At 66.6% G+C, this 17,761-nt stretch overlaps 5 protein-coding genes across 5 annotated transcripts; 2 read left to right on the top strand and 3 right to left on the bottom strand.

Annotated features, from left to right (window-relative positions):
* Window positions 1-452: 452 nt before the first annotated feature.
* Window positions 453-2,519, bottom strand: EPO (erythropoietin). Its single transcript, XM_062512153.1, has 5 exons — window positions 2,291-2,519; window positions 1,986-2,122; window positions 1,626-1,712; window positions 818-982; window positions 453-566 (listed from the first exon to the last, which is right to left on the bottom strand). Exons 1-5 carry the CDS (start codon window positions 2,517-2,519, stop codon window positions 453-455), a joined length of 732 nt encoding a protein of 243 aa, XP_062368137.1.
* A 1,949-nt stretch (window positions 2,520-4,468) lies between these two features.
* Window positions 4,469-6,040, bottom strand: POP7 (POP7 homolog, ribonuclease P/MRP subunit). Its single transcript, XM_062512213.1, has 2 exons — window positions 5,750-6,040; window positions 4,469-5,530 (listed from the first exon to the last, which is right to left on the bottom strand). Exon 2 carries the CDS (start codon window positions 5,527-5,529, stop codon window positions 5,032-5,034), a length of 498 nt encoding a protein of 165 aa, XP_062368197.1. The 5' UTR covers window position 5,530; window positions 5,750-6,040; the 3' UTR covers window positions 4,469-5,031.
* A 228-nt stretch (window positions 6,041-6,268) lies between these two features.
* On the top strand, window positions 6,269-9,984 carry ACTL6B (actin like 6B). Its single transcript, XM_062512203.1, has 14 exons — window positions 6,269-6,293; window positions 6,601-6,677; window positions 6,832-6,997; window positions 7,268-7,368; window positions 7,456-7,553; window positions 7,800-7,894; window positions 8,008-8,114; window positions 8,510-8,599; window positions 8,681-8,742; window positions 8,822-8,936; window positions 9,166-9,246; window positions 9,338-9,433; window positions 9,680-9,766; window positions 9,853-9,984. The coding sequence occupies exons 1-14, from the start codon at window positions 6,269-6,271 to the stop codon at window positions 9,931-9,933; spliced, it is 1,281 nt and encodes a 426-aa protein (XP_062368187.1). The 3' UTR covers window positions 9,934-9,984.
* An 899-nt stretch (window positions 9,985-10,883) lies between these two features.
* On the top strand, window positions 10,884-14,659 carry MEPCE (methylphosphate capping enzyme). Its single transcript, XM_062512232.1, has 4 exons — window positions 10,884-12,119; window positions 13,011-13,229; window positions 13,984-14,110; window positions 14,394-14,659. The coding sequence occupies exons 1-4, from the start codon at window positions 10,938-10,940 to the stop codon at window positions 14,444-14,446; spliced, it is 1,581 nt and encodes a 526-aa protein (XP_062368216.1). The 5' UTR covers window positions 10,884-10,937; the 3' UTR covers window positions 14,447-14,659.
* Window positions 14,660-14,743: 84 nt separating this feature from the next.
* On the bottom strand, window positions 14,744-17,747 carry LOC134055710 (protein phosphatase 1 regulatory subunit 35-like). The gene is made up of 7 exons (XM_062512152.1): window positions 17,711-17,747; window positions 17,018-17,598; window positions 16,850-16,944; window positions 16,598-16,646; window positions 15,241-15,451; window positions 15,050-15,162; window positions 14,744-14,966 (listed from the first exon to the last, which is right to left on the bottom strand). The coding sequence occupies exons 1-7, from the start codon at window positions 17,745-17,747 to the stop codon at window positions 14,802-14,804; spliced, it is 1,251 nt and encodes a 416-aa protein (XP_062368136.1). The 3' UTR covers window positions 14,744-14,801.
* Window positions 17,748-17,761: the final 14 nt, after the last annotated feature.

Below are 17,761 nucleotides of genomic sequence, written 5' to 3'. Positions count from 1 at the left end.
ACCCGCGGGGGCCTGGGCAGCCCAGCGCGCTCAGGCGGGAGGGGGATGATTGACAGCTGTCAATCACCTGCCGGCACGTCCAACGTGCCGGGGGGAGGGGAGGGGGATGAGCGACGGCTCCTGATGATGATGATTGACAGCTGTCTGTGCTGTTGATTGACAGCTGTCAGGCCTGATGACCGAGGGTTGTCCACAATGATTGGCAGCCGTTGGTGATGACTGGCAGCTCTCTGTGCTGATTGACAGCTGTCAGTGGCAGTTATCAATAACGATTGGCAGTGATGATCGACAGCTGATGATGACTGACAGCTGCCAGTTCTGATTGACAGCAGCCGACTATGTGTGGCAGCTTTGGGCGGTGATTGACAGCTGTCTCTGGCGGTGATTGACAGCTGTCTCTGGCGGTGATTGACAGCTGCCGGCGGTGATTGACACCTGTCTCCGCGGTGATGTCACCGTGGGCAGGTGTCGGCCAGGTAGAGCCGAACCTTCCCCCGCAGGAAGCGGCTCAGGACCCCCAGGAGCCGGGGGAGGGTCTGGACCCGAACGGGGGCGGGGGCCGGGGCCTGGGGGGAGGGGGAGGAGTCAGAGGCGGCCATTCCCACCCCCCAGGACCCCCCCAAAACCCCCCAAAACACCAAAACCACCCAAAAAACCCCCCAAAAACTCCACACCCAGACCTGAGCATAGAGGGACCATCAGGAACCCCCCCGACCCGCCAGAAACCCTCCCACGAGCCCCTCCAAACCCCCGAAAACCCCTCAAAATCCCCCCCAACCCCCCCAAAATCCCTCCGACCCCCCCAGACCGCGGTTACCGGCGCGGGCAGCCCCCGCAGCAGCCGGGCCAGGCTCCTCGCGGCCCCGTAGGCGCGGTCCAGGCTCGGGCGGACCCGGGGGTCCCGCAGCAGCTCCCGCGCCCGCAGCACCGCGGCCACCAGGGCCGCCTGTCCCCCGGCCACCTCCTGCGCTCGGGACCCCGCCTGGCGACACGGCGGGGGGTTCAGGGGACAGCGGGGACCCCCACTCACCCCAGCGCACCCCTTTCTCATCGGGGTTTTCCCACTTTTTCCCGTTTTTTCCTCCCCGTTTTTCTCCATCCCTGCGCATTTGTTCCCACTTCCTGCGGTTCCAGCCCCAGTTTGTCCCTTTTACTCCCGGTTCCAACCACAGTTTGTCCCATTTCCCCTTCATTTTTCTCCACATTTTCCCCATTTCCCCCCATTTCTCCCTGATTTTCCGGGTTTCTCCCCTGATTTTCCCTCTTTCCCTGCTTGGCCTCATTTCCCCCGGTTTCCCCCAATTTCCCCCAATTTCTCCCATATAGTTCCCCCCATTTTGTCCCAGTCCATCACATTTCACCCAATTATTCCAAATTTCTCCCCAGCCCACTTCTTTTTTCCCCAAGTATTCCCCATTTTCCCACACTTTCCTCCATTTCTCCCCCATTTCACCCCAATTCTACCACCTTCCCCACCCAATTTTCCCCATTTTCCTGTGTTTTCCCCCATCTCCCTGTGTTTTTTCCCCAATCTCCCTGGATTCCTCCACACCCGTTTTCCCCATTTCCCTTTTTTTCCCCACGTTTTTCCTGATTTCCTGGGATTTCTCCCCATTCCCACTCACGTCCAGGCTCCTCCACAGGTTGAAGTTGACACCGGGGTCAGGGACAGCGACGGGCTCGGGGAGGTCACAGTGGGGGCCACACCCGGCCTGGGGGGAGGAAACACAATGACACCCCCGCACGACCCCCCCGGGGGTCCCCGAGACCTCCCCGACCCCCCCGGGGGGGGTCCCCGTGTCCTCACCCGTGTCCCCAACCCCTTTGAGGTGTCCAACATTCCCCGGGGTGTCCCCCCACGATGTCCCCGTGTGCCCAAGCCTCGACGGGGGATCCCGACCCCCACCCTCACCAGCCCCCCCTCAAATGTCCCCAAGTCCCCCCCGATGTCCCCAGGTCCCCCCGCTGTCCCCTCTCCCTCTCACCGCCCCCCGCTCGGCGTCGCGAGCCTCCAGGATGAAGCGTTCGATCACTCGGGGGTCGCAGAGCGAGGGGGGGCCCTCGGGGGGGGGCTGGGGGAGCCCCGGGACCCCCAAAAGCAGCAGCAGCAGCGCACACAGCCCTGGGGGAGGGGGGTGACACGGGGGACAGGGGTCAGCGACCGCCGCGTCCCACTGGGGACACGGGGACAAGTGGGGATGGGGGGCTCGGGTACCGGGGGCGACCCCCGAACCCCGGGGACACCCCCAAGCCGCGGGACCGCCGGGATGCCTGAGAGCCCCCCCCTCACCTGTGTCCCTGCCGGACACCTGCGCGTGCCGGACACACGTGGGGACCCCCAGGCTCCCGAAACCTCCCGGCCACACGGGTCTCCCACCCCCATCCGAGACCCCCCAACCCCCACCGTGTCCGCCCGCCCCCCCCCCCCCCCCCCCCCCCCGCTCAATCCCGCCGCACACGTGGGTGTTCCCCCCTCCCCTCCGCAGCACACCTGGATCCCTCCCGCACACCTGGGTCATTCCCACACCCCCTCCCCGGGATGTCCCATCCTACCCCCCTCTCGTGCGACCCCCCCGGGCCCTCCCCCCACTCACCCGCCGCCCCCATCGCCAGCTGCTCATGGCACGGGGGTCCCTGGTGGCCCCGGGGCTGTGGCCGTCCCCGTCCCACGTCCCCCGGCCCCGGCCCCGGTTAATGTTTGATCCGAGGGGCCGCGGGGCCGGAAGGGCCCTTGGGGGGGGGGGGGTTTCCATCCGCTCCCCCCTCGGCCCCCCCAGACCGTCGAGGAAAAGGCCGCGCCGGCCGCCGCACGTCGGCCCCTGGCCACGGGCCACCCCCGGGCCTGGCCACGGCGCCGGAGAGGCGGGGGGGGACCCGGGGGGGACACGGAGGGGGGGACACGGGGATGGGGGGGTTGGGAATAGGGGGGACGCATGGGGGGACAGCAGGGAGGACACAGGAGTGACAGAGACATGGGGACCTGGGCACAGAGGGCTGGGGACAGGGGGACACGTGTGGGAGGACACGGAGTAGGAAAAGGGGGTAACACGGGGACGAGGACATGAGCAATGGAGGGGTGGGGATCGGGGACACGACGGGGGGGACACAGAATGGGGAAAGGAGGAGACCAAGGTGGGGACAAGGTGGGGACCCAGGGACGAGGAGCTGGATGTGAAGATGGGGGATCAAGGTTGAGGGTGTGGGGACCCAAGTGGGGACAGGGGGACAGGGGACAGAGCTGGGGACACGGGACATGACAATCCAGGCTGGGGGGGACACGGGGTGTGCGGTGGGGATGGGGGCAGAGGAGGGGACACCAGGACGGGGTGGGGGGTCACGGGGATGACAGAGACAGGGACGATGACACGGGGACGGGGGGACAGGGACGGATGGGGACAGGGACACGGGGACACGGCGGCTGCTATGGCACGGGGACATCCCCGCGGGCCATGGGAGCGCGGGGACACGCGCGGGGACAAGAGGACGCGCCAGGCCGGGGGATCCCGGGATCCCTCGAGCCGGCGGAAGCAGCCGAACAATGGGGCAGCGTCACTGTCGCCGTCACTGTCCCCGTCCCCAGCGCCACCGCGGCCCCGGGGGCGGCCCCGGGGACCCCCGCGGAGGGGACGGACACGGGGGACGGGGAGGGGGGGGGGGACACGCCGAGGGGAGGGGACACACACGGGGGACACGGGGGACAAAGGCAGACGGGAGGGGACGGGGGGGGACGGGGGGCGCGGGACGGGACGGAGGAGACCCGGGGGACACGGGGGACTCGGGAGGGGAGCCGGGGGACCCAGGTGACACGGGAGGTGACACGGGGAGACCCGGGAGGTGACACGGGCCCCCTGCCAGGCCGTACGTGCGGCTCCGCACAGCCCGGCAGCGGGTCCGGCGCCAGCGGGGCCAAAGGGCACCCGGGGGCGGGGGGACGGCGACAGCGACGTCACGGACGCCGCCGGGTCCCCCCCGTGGCACCCGGGAGTCCCCCCGGCAGGGACTCCCCGACACGGCTGGGACTCCCCGGGAACGGGGACTGCGCACCAGGGGGTCCCCCGGGTCACCTGGAGTCCCCTCGGGTCACCTGGAGTTCCCCTGCCATCCCTGTCGGTCCCTTTTATCACCTGGTGTCCCTTTGTCACCGAGGTCCCCCTCACTTTCCCACCTCCCCTCTCCCTTTAATGTCCCCGGTGTCACCTGGATGCCACCCACGTCACCCAAGTCCCCACATTTCCCACCCTGTGGTCCCTCCTGGTCACCTGGGACCCCCTCCGGCCAACCCAGCCGGCCCCCCTCCCGTTGTCACCCGGACCCTCTCCCCGTGCCCCTCCCCCCGTCACTGTCCCCTGGGTCTCCCATTGTCACCTGGGGTTTTCCTGCCCCAAATGTCACCAATGACGAAGAGGAAGCCCTAGCCCCGCCCCCTCAACCTGCCCCAAATCCCCCCCAAAATCCTCCGAGGCGTCACTGCTGCTGCCACCGGCTTTATTTGGGTGTCGCATCACTCTGTCCCCCCCAAATTCCCCGAGGCTGCTGCGGAGGGGGGGGGGGCTCAGGGTGACATCGAGGGGCTCGGGGACATCGTGGTGGCCTCAGCTCACGGCGGTCTTGACCCGTTGGTGGCAGCTAGATGGCCCTCGAGCCACTGGTGGCATTGTCCGGTGTCCCCAGAGCATCCAGGCTCCAGGTCATGTCGTCCCCAAGGCTACCGGTGACTCGTGCTGGCTTCGAACTCTCAGTGTGGCATCTCAGTGTCCCCAAATCCTTGCCGCATCCCAGTGGCCCCAGGGGCCCTTTGGGGGGGGGGGGCGGGTAGATGATGACGACGACTGTGGTGCCCCTGGGGTGTCCCCAAGACTTTCTGTGGCTGTGACAGCCCTGGGGGGACTCCCGGGGGGAGTTTTGGGGTGTCCCCATGTAGGTGATGGAGAGGCCAGGACACCGAGGGAGCCCTCCCCCCCCGCATTTTGGGGACTCTGGGAGTGAACTCGAGCCTCTCGGGGAGCCCCCCCAGGGCAGGAGCAGCCCCGCTCAGGCACAGGGGGCCTCCCTGCACAGCCGGATGTGAATGGCCGAGTTGTGCCGGGGGGGGTCCCCGTCCTCGACCCCCTCCCCGTCCTGGTCGCCGTCTCCCCGGCGGTGGCGAGGAGGCCGCAGGGGCACGGAGGAGGTGCTGGCGTGGAGCCGCAGGGTCCCCCCCGCGCCCGCCTGCAGCTGCAGCGCCAGGTTGATGGTGCGGGGCACGGCCAGGCCCAGCCCGTGCAGCCGCAGCTCCCCGGGAGCACCGGGGCCGCCCCCGGGACCCCCCCCCGGCGCCAGGAGCCGCTGGCAGCGCCGCAGCTGCGCCCGGAAATCCGAGCGTGACGTCACGAACACGTCATTGCTGCCAACGGCGGCGGCGGCGGAGGCGGGGGGACACGGGGCAGGGCCTGGGGCGGGGGGACCCCGGCAGCGGCGGCGGCGGGGGGGGGGCGGCCCGGGGAGCCCCCCCGGGGGAGGGGACGGAGCTGCGGGGCGGCCCGAAGACATTCTGGGGGAAGAAATGGGGAGAGGTCGTCAGGGATGGACCCCAGAACCCGTCCCCCCGCTCCGGGCCGCCCTCCCGAACCTCCCCCACCCCGAAACCACCCAGAGTCCCCCCCCCAAACCAACCGTAACCCCCCGCGGGACCCCCTCGGGACCCCCCAAACCCCCTATGGCCTCTGATTCTTCCCGGGCCCCCCCCCAAAATCCAGCCCCCCGGCCGCACCTCGCGCGTCCCGCGCCGCCGCCGCTTCGGCCAACAGGCCCCGCCTCCCACGAGGCCACGCCCCTGAACGGGGACACGCCCAGCTAAGCACCACCCGCATTGTACCACGCCTCCCCGACGCGCGCCCTGCGGCGTTTTCTGGGGATTTTTCTGGGGTTCCATCCACGGCAAACAAGGAGAGCCCCCCCCCCGCCTCCCCTCTGGCACGTGCCGAACGCGCCATTTTGGGGCCTTTCTTCAATAAAACCGATAATTCCTCCCGCCGCGGTGGAACGATCCTGCGGGAGGGCCTTAAAGGAAGCCACGCCCCTCCCCCACGGCCTCGCCCCACACTGGCAGCACGAAGGGGAGGAGCCACATCACACAGGCCACGCCCCTTCCCGTTTAACAAAGGGCCGGTCTGCGGCTCCTTTAAGAGCCGCATCCAATGGGCGCGCGCGCCGCACGGCGGGCTCTGATTGGCCGCGGGCTCGGCTCCGCCCCTCCCCGGCCGGCGCTGTCCCGGTGCTGAACGCGGCCATGAGCGGCGGCGTCTACGGCGGCGGTGCGGGGGCGGGGTCTCGGGAGAGGGCGGGGCCATCGCGGGGAGGAGCCTCAGAGGGGCGGGGCCACTGCGGGAGGGGGCGGGGGCAAAAGGGCACGGGAGGGGCGCAAAGGGGAGTTGGGGGGGTGGGGGATGGGGGGGTTTGGGGGACCCCGGTGTCCCGGGAGGGTACCGGTGTCACCATCCCTCCCCTCCCCCAATATAAGGTGTGCATCCCAGAGGTTTTGTGGGGTTACGGGGGGTTTTGGGGGGGGGGGGTCTCATTGTCCTGGGGGGGTGCCAGTGCTACCATGTCCTCCTCCCCCAGATGAGGTCGGGGCTCTAGTGTTCGACATCGGCTCCTTCTCGGTCCGGGCCGGTTATGCTGGCGAGGATTGCCCCAAGGTCAGTGTCACCATGTCCCCTCCATGCCTCCCCCCCAGCCTTGTTGCTGCCATGTCCCCACCCTGCCATCCCTATGGCCAAGGTGTCCCCCCCGGGGCCACCTCCAGGCCAATGTCCCCATCGTCGTGGCGGTCACAATGTCACTGTCCCCAAGGCGGATTTCCCCACCACAGTGGGGCTGCTGTCCCCGGACGATGTGTCCCTGGAGCTGGACGGGGACAAGGACAAGAAGGGGGGCAAGGTTTATTACATCGACACCAACGCCCTGCATGTGGCCCGCGAGGGAGTCGAGGTCCTATCACCCCTCAAGAACGGCATGAGTGAGTCTGGGGCCACGGGGGACATGGGGAAGAGTAGGGGGCACTGGGGACAGCAGGGACATTGGGAACAGTGGGACATCTGGGAACAAGGGGAAAGAGCAGGAACATTTGGGGACGCAAAGAGATCCAGGGTGACATTGGAGGGACAGAGTGGGAACAGCGCAGGGAGGGACAAAACCGGGACACCTGCAGGGGACAGAGGACACGGGATGGGGACACCCAGAGTCAGGCAACGTCACCCAGCCACGTTTGTCCCCCTCCCTGCCCCAGTCGAGGACTGGGAGTGTTTCCAGGCCATCCTGGACCATACCTACGGCAAACACGTCAAGTCGGAGCCAGGGCTGCACCCAGTGCTCATGTCCGAGGCCCCGGTAGGTGCCACCCTGGGGGGTGGTTGGGTGTCCCCTGGGCGTCCCCTCGGTGTACCCTCAGTGTCCCCAATGTCCCCCATGCCGCAGTGGAACACCAGGGCCAAGCGGGAGAAGCTGACGGAGCTGATGTTCGAGCACTACAACATCCCGGCTTTCTTCCTCTGCAAGACGGCTGTGCTCACCGCGTATCCCCCCTGCCACCCCCGTGTCACCTGTGTCACCCCTGTGCCATCTCTGTGCCACCCCCAGTGCCAGTGGTGTCACCCCCATGTCACCCCTGGAGTCACCCCTGTGTCACCCTGCAATGTCGCCAGTGTGACCCCACCCCCTCCCTGGGGCACGTCCAGCAGCCACTGGGTGTGGCCGGGAGGGGGTTGTGTCAGTGGTCAGTGTGGTCAGCGTCCACGTTGTGGCTCCTTGACCAGTGCCAGCTTTGCCAATGGCCGCAGCACGGGGCTGGTGCTGGACTCGGGGGCCACCCACACCACGGCCATCCCCGTGCACGATGGGTACATCCTGCAACAAGGTGAGCACACATCTGGGACAGGTGAGAGCACAGCTCGGAGAAGCGCAATGGCAACGCCCCATGGGCCGGTGAGTGCACACCCGTCCCAGGTGACTCCCAGGTATGTCCCGCAGGTATTGTGAAGTCGCCGCTGGCCGGGGATTTCATCTCCATGCAGTGCCGGGAGCTCTTCCAGGAGCTCAACATCGACATCGTGCCCCCCTACATGATCGCTGCCAAGGTGGGCGTGGCCATCGGTGGGCGTGGCAACGGGAACAGCCAATGAGAATGGATGGGCAACCCCAAGGCCCCTCCCACTTGGGGATGGGATTACCCCTTAATCCCACCCACTTCAGGCTGGGCTCATTCTTGAGCTCCACCCCCTACTAGGCAACCAAAATTTTTTTGCTCCACCCAGACTGGGGGTGGGGTTATCCCTTAGCTTCGCCCCTTTGAGACCCCACCCTTATCGGGCAGTTCTATCATTTGGCCACACCCCACATGACATTTGGACTCCTCCTCTTATCCTGGAGGCCCCACCCCTTTCCTTTACCCTTTACCATCATTAATGCCAAAACACGCCCCTTTGGGGTGTTGGCCACACCCCCACTCCCCCCGGGACCCCCACTTTGTCAGGAGCCCGTGCGGGAAGGGGCCCCCCCGAGCTGGAAGAAGAAGGAGAAGCTGCCCCAGGTGTCCAAGTCCTGGCACAACTTTACCTGCAATGTGAGTATAGGGCATTGTGGGGGGCCCTGGGAGGGTGGTTGGGGTTCCCGACCCTCTTTTTTGGGGTTCCTTGTCTCCCAGGAGGTGATTCAGGACTTCCAGGCCTCAGTGCTGCAGGTCTCGGACTCCCCCTACGACGAGCAGTGAGCGCGGGGATTCTGGGGGTGTTTGTGGCGAGATTTGTGGGTGGGAGGACCCCAAAATCCACCGTTTTTCCCCCAGGGTGGCAGCGCAGATGCCGACGGTTCATTACGAGATGCCCAATGGGTACAACACCGACTACGGGGCTGAGCGGCTCCGCATCCCCGAGGGGCTCTTTGACCCCTCCAACGTCAAGGTTTGGGGGTCTTGGGGGATCTCTGACCAGGCTTAGATGTTTTGGGGTCTTTGGGGGTTTAGGGGACGCCCAATCCCCATGGTTCTGCTTTCCTGAGGGCTCTTTGACTCTTCCAATGTCAAGGTTTAAGCATCCCCAGTGGGGTTTTGTTGGGGTCCCAGGGGGTTTGGGGATTCCAAGGGAAGTCCCGTGGGTTTTGGGACCCCCCTGATCCCCCTGTTTTCCCCAGGGCCTCTCGGGGAACACCATGCTTGGCGTGGGACACGTGGTGACCACCAGCATCGGGATGTGTGACATCGACATCCGGCCGGTGGGACCCAGGACCAGGGGGATGCAGGAGGGGTTGTGGAGGAATGGGGCCACCCCAAAACTCGCTGTTCCCCTCCCCCATGTCCCCCCAGGGTCTCTATGGGAGTGTCATTGTCACCGGGGGGAACACGCTGCTGCAGGGCTTCACTGACCGCCTGAACCGGGAGCTGGCACAGAAAACCCCGCCGGTGAGGGACCCCCTGAATTTGGGATGGGGGGAGCTGGGGATACCCTAAACCACTCTGAGGGACATTTGCGGGAGGGAGGAGACCCAGGTTGGGGCGCTGGGTTTCTCCCACTCATCACCAGTCACTTCCAGTTGCCTGTGGTGGTTTCCCAAGCCACCCTCAGTGTCTCCCAGTGGCCACCAGTGGTTCACAGTTGTCCCCCCAGTGATTTGCAGATCTCCCAGTGACCTGCCCATCCTCTCCCAGAGCATGCGGCTGAAGCTCATCGCCAGCAACAGCACCATGGAGCGGCGCTTCAGCCCCTGGATCGGGGGCTCCATCCTGGCCTCGCTCGTGAGTCCAGGGGTCCACAGAGAGCCTGGGGATCCCCCCACCTGGGACCCCACAAAATCCCTCAAAATGCCCCGAATTCCCCCCAGGGCACCTTCCAGCAGATGTGGATCTCCAAGCAGGAGTACGAGGAGGGTGGGAAGCAGTGTGTGGAGCGCAAGTGCCCCTGAGGGGCAATCCTGGCCCTGACGGGGGTCCTGCCCCTGAGGGGTAAAATGGGGAAAAAAATCATTAAAACCCGTGAAACACACCTGAAACCCGCCCTTAGGCACCTGTGGGGGCTTGGTGGCAGAGGGGATTAATAAGGGCTATTGAAGTGTGGGGCTGTGGGATTTTTTTCACCGATTCTGGCGGTGTTCGCCTCAAAACGGAGCAGAGGGCGGCGCTTCCCTCTCCCTGGAGAGCGGCACGTGCCGGGACGGCGCACTGCGCAGGCGCGGGAGCACGTGACAGCGAGGAGCGGGAAGACGAGGAAAGCGCGAGACGCGGCAGCACCGCCCTGAGGCCGAAACGGGAACTGTGCGCTGTTCTCGCGAGAGCGGCCGCGCGCGCGACGTGCGCTCCGTTACCGGGAGGGTGGGGCGGGGGGAAAGAGAGCCGGTGCCGTGACATCACGCCCGGAGCGGTCACCTGAGTACGCGGCCGAGGGGCGGAGGAGACACCGGCACTGGAACGGGAGTGTGTGGGAAGAAGGCGCTCGCACTGCGCACGCGCGATTCCGTAAGGACTCCAACTGCCGGCAGCCTCCGCGCTCGCTGCAAGGCCCCCGCTCACGACTGCCTTATCCCGCCTGCTTCGTCTTCCCACCCTCCCCGTCCCCACACCGCGCCCTTCCCCTAGACCTTCAGCAGGATCCTCCCCGCTCCCTCCCCACCGGCCCCACCCGCCGTTCTCCCGCGCTCTCCACGCAGGCGCTCGCTGCGGCCACCCTAAGGTCTGGAGGACCCCTCTCCCCGCGCGCCGACTCCCGTTATTGGCCGCCAGCCGCCCCTCAGCCGTTTCTATTGGCCCCGCGCCGTCGCCCTGCCCCCTTTCGTAGGCGTGACCGCGTCCAGCCCTGCCTACCGCCTATATAAGCCCCGCCGGGCCGGCGCGGCGCTGCCATCGCGGGCGGGAGGCGGCAGGCGCGGAGTCCCCACGCGCGTAGTTCCCCCGCTCCCCCCTCCGGCGGCGCATGCGTGGGGGCGGTGCGGCGCAGCGCGCAGGCGCGGGCCGGGCCGCCATGGCGGCGGCGCCTGAGGCCTTCCTGGTGCCGCCGCCGCCTCCTCCCGCCGCCGCCGCGCCACCCCCGGGCCCCCCTGACCCGCCCGACCCTCCACGGCCCCGCAATGGCCTCCGCGCCGCGGGCGGCGGCGGTGGGAAGCGGCGCAGCAGCTGCGGGACGAAGCAGCCGGCGTGGAAGCGACGGCGCCGCGCGGCCTCGGAGTGCGGCCCGGTGCTGCCTTCAGAGTTCCTGCTCGGCGGGAACATCTTCGACCCGCTCAACCTCAACAGCCTCCTGGACGAGGAGGTGAGCCGGGCGCTAAATGCGCGCACCCCTCAATCTTCGCCGCTCCCACAGCGCGGCCGCGACCCGGTGGAGATCCTGGTGCCGCGTGACATCACGGACCCGCTGAGCCTGAACGCGCCGGGCGAAGGATTGCGCCTGGCGTCCCCGGCCAAGAGCGCTCGGCGCCGGCACCGCCACCGCGGGCAGCAGCGCGGCGGCACCGCCACCGCCGCCTCCGCCAGCGCCGCCGCCGGCAGCGGGCCCGGCGAGGAGCCCTCCCGCCCCGCCGAACCCTCCGCCGCTTCCACCGCCCCGCCGTGCCCCGCCGCCCTCCCCGCCCCCGGCCGGCACCGTAAGCGCCGACGGACTTGCAGCAAATCCGAGGGGCCTCGCCCGCCGCCCCCTCCCGCTGCCGAGAAGCCGCCGAAGCCCCCTGGGAAAGCGGCGCAGCGGCCGCGGCACCAGGTGCGCAAGTTCCAGTACGGGAATTACTGCAAATACTACGGGTACCGCAACCCGGACGTGGAGGACGCGCGGCTGCGGGCGCTGCGGCCCGAGTGGTTCGCGGGGAAGGAGGTGCTGGACGTGGGCTGCAACGTGGGGCACCTCACGCTGAGCATCGCAAAGCGCTGGGCGCCCGCCAGGGTCGTGGGTCTGGACATTGACGGGCGGCTGATCCGCTCGGCCCGGCAGAACATCCGCCACTACCTGTCCGAGGGGCTGGGGGCGGAGGGCGACGCCGCGGGGGGCGCCAGGAAAGGCTTCCCCGCCGCGCTGTTGGCCAGCCGGGGCCCCATCGCCGCCCCGCAGCTCCCGCCCGACGGGCCCGGGGCCGCTGATTTCCCGCATAACGTGGTGTTCGTCACGGTGAGCGCGAGGGAAGGGTTTGGGGGGGATTTGGGGGAGCGGGAACGGGGGGGGGTGGGGGGAATGGGTTTTGGAAGGTGGGGATGGGTCTAAAGGGGGCTTGAGGAGAGTTTTAGGACGGTCTTGTGTGGGTTTTGGGGGTGTCTTGGCGGATTTGAGGGAAGTTCGGAAGTTCACGGTGAGCAAAAAAGGAGGCTTGAGTGCGATTTTAGGCGGGTCTTGGTGGCTCTAAGGGGTGCCCGGAGCGTGTGAGGTCTTGGAGGGAATTTGGGATGGGGTTTGGAAGGTCCTAGTGGGTCTGAACGTGTGGAATGTTTTAGGGAGGTCTGAGGGGATGGCAGGGAGGTGTGTGGGGGTGGTGAGGCTTTAGGAGGGCGTTAGTTTGGTTTAGGGGGCCTCGGTGGGTTTAGAGGGGCAGGAGGGGTTGAGGAGAACTTCTAGCAGATCTTAGATGGTTTTGGGGGGGGTCTGGGCAGGCCTGGAGAGGTAACAGAGCAGGTTTGGGGGTCTCCAGTGAGTCTGGGAGTAGCCTTAGATGGATTTTCAGGGTGACAAGTGGCACAAGGAGATTTTTGGGGAGTTCCTGGTGAGTCCGAGGTTGCTCTTCATGGGTCTGAAGGTGTCATCAAGAGGTTGGGGTGGTGTGGGACCCTCCCATTCCATCCTTGGGGTTGTTGCAGGGCAGCTCCAGAGCCCCCAAAACCCCCGAGTAGGGTTCAGCGTGCCCCCTCACACCCCCCAAATACCTGTGTGGGATTCAGAATGTTTCCAGAACCCTTCTGGAGGGCTCAGCCTGTGCCCCCCAGAGCTAAAAACCTCTCTCGGGGCGGGGGTCTCCCCAATCTCCTTTATCTGCCCCCATCTTCTGAGCGTGCCCCTCCCCCCTCCCAGGGGAACTACGTCCCGGAGCGGGAGGAGGCCGTGGGGGCCCAGCGCCCCGAATTCGACGTGGTGCTGCTGCTGTCCATCACCAAGTGGGTGCAGCTCAACTGGGGAGACGAGGGGCTCAAGCGGCTCTTCCGGAGGGCGTTCCGGCACCTGCGGCCCGGTGGCCTCCTGCTCCTGGAGCCACAGCCCTGGGAGTCCTACCGCAAGCGCAAGGGGCTCACTGTGAGTCTGGGGGAGCTCTGGGGGTCTTTACTGGGAACACTGAGGGGTTTTGGGGGGGGTACTGCTCCTGGAGATCCAGCTCTGGTGTCCTACTGTAAACGCAGGGGGCTCATGGTGGGCTCGGGGAGTTGTAAAAGGGTCTGGGGAGGGGTCTTTGTGGGTTTATAAAGGGGTCTGGGGGATCACAGAGGGGTTGTGGGGGAAGGTTCTGTATCTGGAGCCCCAGCCCTGGTGGTGTACTGCAAATGCAGGGGGCTCACAGTGAGGTTTGGGGATTTATAAAGGGGCCTGGAGGGAGGGATGTGGGTTCTAAAAGGGTCTGAGAGGGGTCTGTGTGGGTTTATAAAGGGGTCTTAGGGGTCACAGACAGGTTTGGGGCAATTAGAGAGGAGCCTAGAGAGTTATAGAGGGATTATAAATGTTCTGGGGGAATCTTTGGGGGGCTCCTGATCGGGTTTGGCGGGTCAGTGGTGTTTGAGGGGCTTCTAGGGAGTCAGTGGGATTTTGGGGTGTTGTGGGTGGGGTTAAAGGAGGTTCGAGGGAGTTTCTGGAGAGTTTTGTCAGCAAGGGAATTTTAGAGAGTTAAAGGCTGCCCCCCTTGGCCTTAAAGGTATCTCAGATGGGTTTTGGGGGTGACCATGGAATTTATGAACACCCCGTGGGGCTTGGGGGGATTGGTGCATTATTGGGGGGAGGGGGGGTGATCTCCGAATTTGGGAGGTTTTGGTGGTTTTGGCTGATCCCACTTTCCCAGGAGACTACATACCGGAACTACCAACGGATCCGGCTGCGGCCAGAGCAGTTCCCAGCCTACCTGACATCCCCCGAGGTGGGGTTCGAGCGCTGTGAGCTCCTGGGGACCCCCCAGCACAGCTCCAAAGGTAGGGGGGGACCCCAGAGCTGGGTGGGACCCCAAATCCCAGGGGGGTTTTATGTGTTAGAATGGGGGCACCTGGTTTGGGAGAAAAGGGAGGTTCTGGATCTGAGCCCTCCCCCCAAATTGAGAGTTTGTGGTCACCCAGAGATTTGGAGGCATTGGGAATGGAGGAAATCACCTCAAATCCGGGGAGAGTTTGGGGCTGGGGAGGTACTCGGGGTTGTAAATTGGGTTGTAAATTTGGAGGCCCCCCCTCACCCAGTCGTTTTTCACCCCCCCCCCCCCAGGCTTCCAGCGGCCAATTTATCTCTTCCACAAGGGACGAGGTGATGCCCCCTGATCCCCCTGGAATTGCCCCCAGTCTGGGGGGGGGGCGCTGATACTCGCAGGATGGGGAAGGGGGGGTCGCCCCCCACTCCACCGGATGCCAAACAGGAAGGGGGGGCTCTGTTTGCTCCCCCTCCCCCCAATTTTTGGGGTGTTCCCTCCCCCCCCCCCCGGCGTTTGCCGTGGTTTGCTCTGTGCGACGGGGGGGCCCCAGAATAAAGGAGGTGATTGGTCAGCGGGGTGGGGTCGTTTTTTTGGGGGGCGGTGTGGGAGGTTTATATCGGTAGGGAAGAGCGGATCACACACTCCATCAAAAGTCACAAATAACTTTATTCTGGGGGGGGATAAAAAAGCAGAATTGTTCCCCCTCAGCAACTCTCCCACTGCTGCAGCTTCTGGTACATGGCGAAGGTGGTTCGGGGGGGGCATGGGATGGCCTGGGGGGGCTCGGGGGGTGTGGGCGGGGGCAACCAGGGCCACCCCACCCCTCTGCCAGCCCCCCCTGCTAGCACCCCCAGCTGTGGCCCAGGCACCTGGGGGGGGGACAGCAGAGGAAAAGGGTGGGATCCCGTCAGCACTGGGGGTCACAGGGGTGGGATTTGGGGTTGGGGCTTACCTGCGGTGTGGGCGTGGGGGGGGCCAGGACCCCCCTACGGGGCCCCGGCGGGGGGGGCACGGCCAGGCTGACCAGACCCCGGAAGAGCCGCTGGGCTTGTGGCACGTTCATGGCTAAAACCGATAAATTTGGGTCAAAACAGGGACAACTGGGGGGCAGGTAGAGAGTGACCCCTCCTTTCACGCACTCACCTGCGGCCGCCGCCCCGCCCAGGGCGCTGCGGGCGGCGAAGGAGCTGCCCAGGAGCGCGGCCGCGGCCCGGGGGGCGTCGAACGGCTCGGGGGCAGCCCCCCAAGGACCCCCCTGGCTGCTGTGCAGGGTGGGGATAGCCAGAGCGGGGGCCCCGCTATCTCCATCCTCCTCTTCCTCATCCGGGACCGCGGGGCTGGGCGCGAAACGCACCTGGAGGGGTGGGAAGAAACGGGATCCCCAAACCGCCCCCACTGAATTTTGGGACTGTCCCGTGCTTAGGCCACGGCCTCCCTCCCAGCCCGAGCATTTCTGGGGAGGGGGAAGACGTCTCACTGCCGCCAGCTCTGCCCGTACAAGGGGGTTTGCAGGGTCCCGTTCCCACCCCCCCCCGTGTGTTTCGGGGTGTCTCATAACGCGCCCCCGCTATTTTGGGGGCTGTCCCCTCCCCCACCTGCCGGTTGCCTCCCTCGCGCCCCCCTCGCTTCAGGATTCCCCCGGGCGGCGGCGGCGGGCCCGAGCGCGGCTTCATGGCGGCGGGAGCCACGCCCTCTTCCGCCAATGGCCACGCCCCAAAGCTGGCGTCACAAGCACGGCGGCATCCCCCCTGCTCTCGCTGACCTCGTCAACACGGCAGCCCCCGGCACCTCCTACCACCGGAGGCTGCAGGTTCGAGTCCCGCCTTGGCCGGAGCCATTCCCACCCCTCCATTAACCCCAAATTCACTCGAGTTTTTTTCCAAAAGTACCACGGCCCCTCCCCCGTGCTGTAAAAATTGCGGGTTTATTAAAAAAGGCCCCAAATAGCACAGAAAGGGCGAGTGAGCTAAGCTTGTCACTCCATCCCTTCCTCCCACTAAAACAGCAGTGATGCAGCGAGCGTGAGCCCGTGCCCGCCCCCTGAGAACCTCCTGCGAACCCCCCGAGCTCAGGGCGGCCCAGGGGGCTGCAGGGACAGCAGACGGGCCAGCTGCTGTGGGGTGGCGAGTGCACGGAGCAGGAGGTTCTCCCTCTCCAGCACAGCACGCCGCTCGCTCAGCTCCCGGATCTGCTCCCGCAGCGCCTCCACCTCCTCCCGCACAGCCAGCAGCAGGTGGGACTTTACCAGGTCCTGCGGGAACAGGGGACAGGGTACCCCCAGAGCCCCCCCCCTCCCCACCCAATTCCTACATTCATATCCTGCAGCCCCCATAACGCTTAGTTAACCCCAATCCTCAATTCACCCCAATTCAAGGCCCCTAATCCTTCCCTTCCAGGACCCAAACATCCCATGCCCAGGTCCTACAGTCTGCATTGGGAACATATCCTCCCGCCCCCCTCCCCGCGGGATCCCCCACCATTGACACCCCCGGGGTCTCACCATGGCCCTCTCAATCTTGTTGTCGATGGCGGTGACGCCGCTCCCGGTGCTGGCACAGGAGGGGGACAAGGATGGATTCAGATGGACAGATGGATACCGCCCCTCCCCCACCCTGGACACCTTGGGTGGGAGGAGGAGCGGCAGAATTTCCTTCCCCTTTTTTGGATGGGGGGAGGGAAGCCGCGCCCCTCCCTCGCACCTGCCCAGCCCCACCCATGACCGGAACTCCCCGGACAGGAAGTCCCGCCTCACCCCTCATCTTCGCTCTCCTCGCCAGCCAATCCCAGGCGCACGCTGAGCTCGGCTCCGCCCCTGGGGCGTGGCGAAGGGGGTTTGGGGGGCAGCGCCTGTAAACAAAGGGGTGAGGGGGTCGGGGGCGTGGTCATCTCGTCCCTTCCCCCGGAGACCCCTCCCCCTCACCTGCTGCACCAGCTGCGCGAAGGCCCCGAGGGACCGGGGCTGGTGGGGAGCGGGGACGGCCCGGGGGGCGTCCAGCGACACCGGGACCCTCCCCCCGCCGCCGCCTCCCCGCGGTGACGCGTCCCGCTCGTAGAAATCGCGGCACAGCCACCGGCCCCGCCGCAGCACCTCTCCAGGCGACAGTAAGCGAACGAGGCGGAATCGGGACCCGCTGGGGCTGCCGCTGCCGGACGAGGAAGATGAAGAACCGGTCGCGGCGCCAGAGGCATCGCCGGGCGCGCTCCCGCTGCCGCCGCGGACGCTGGTGATGGCGAAGCCGCTTTTCTTGCGGCTCATGGGGGCGGCGGCGGCGGGAGGAGGAGGAACATGGTGAGGCCGGCCCGGAGCCGTTACCGGCGGCGACGGCGGAACGACCCGGAAGTAGGAACCGGACGTGATGTTGTACTTTAAGGCGTTGCCAGGGCGCACCCGATCCAGACCACGCCTCCACAGCGCGCCCTTGAGCCACGTGACTGCTCGGCGCTCAGAGGGCCCTCCGAGCCGCCAGGGGGCGCCGGCGAAGCCGCGGCGCGTCCCGGACGCTGCGTCAGCGCCAATGGAGCGGCGCGAGCGGGAGGCGGGAGCGGCCGGTGAGGGAGGAGGGGAGGGATGGGGGTGGGCCCGGTGCCCCTCCCGCGCCCGGTGACCACCCGCTGCCCCTCCCCCGCAGGCCGCTAGGCCCCCCCGCCATGGGCCAACGCCCCC

This window comes from Cinclus cinclus, chromosome 34 (assembly GCF_963662255.1).
Source record: "Cinclus cinclus chromosome 34, bCinCin1.1, whole genome shotgun sequence".
Taxonomy (NCBI): Eukaryota; Metazoa; Chordata; class Aves; order Passeriformes; family Cinclidae; genus Cinclus; species Cinclus cinclus.
This window is presented reverse-complemented; position numbering and strand designations above follow the sequence as displayed.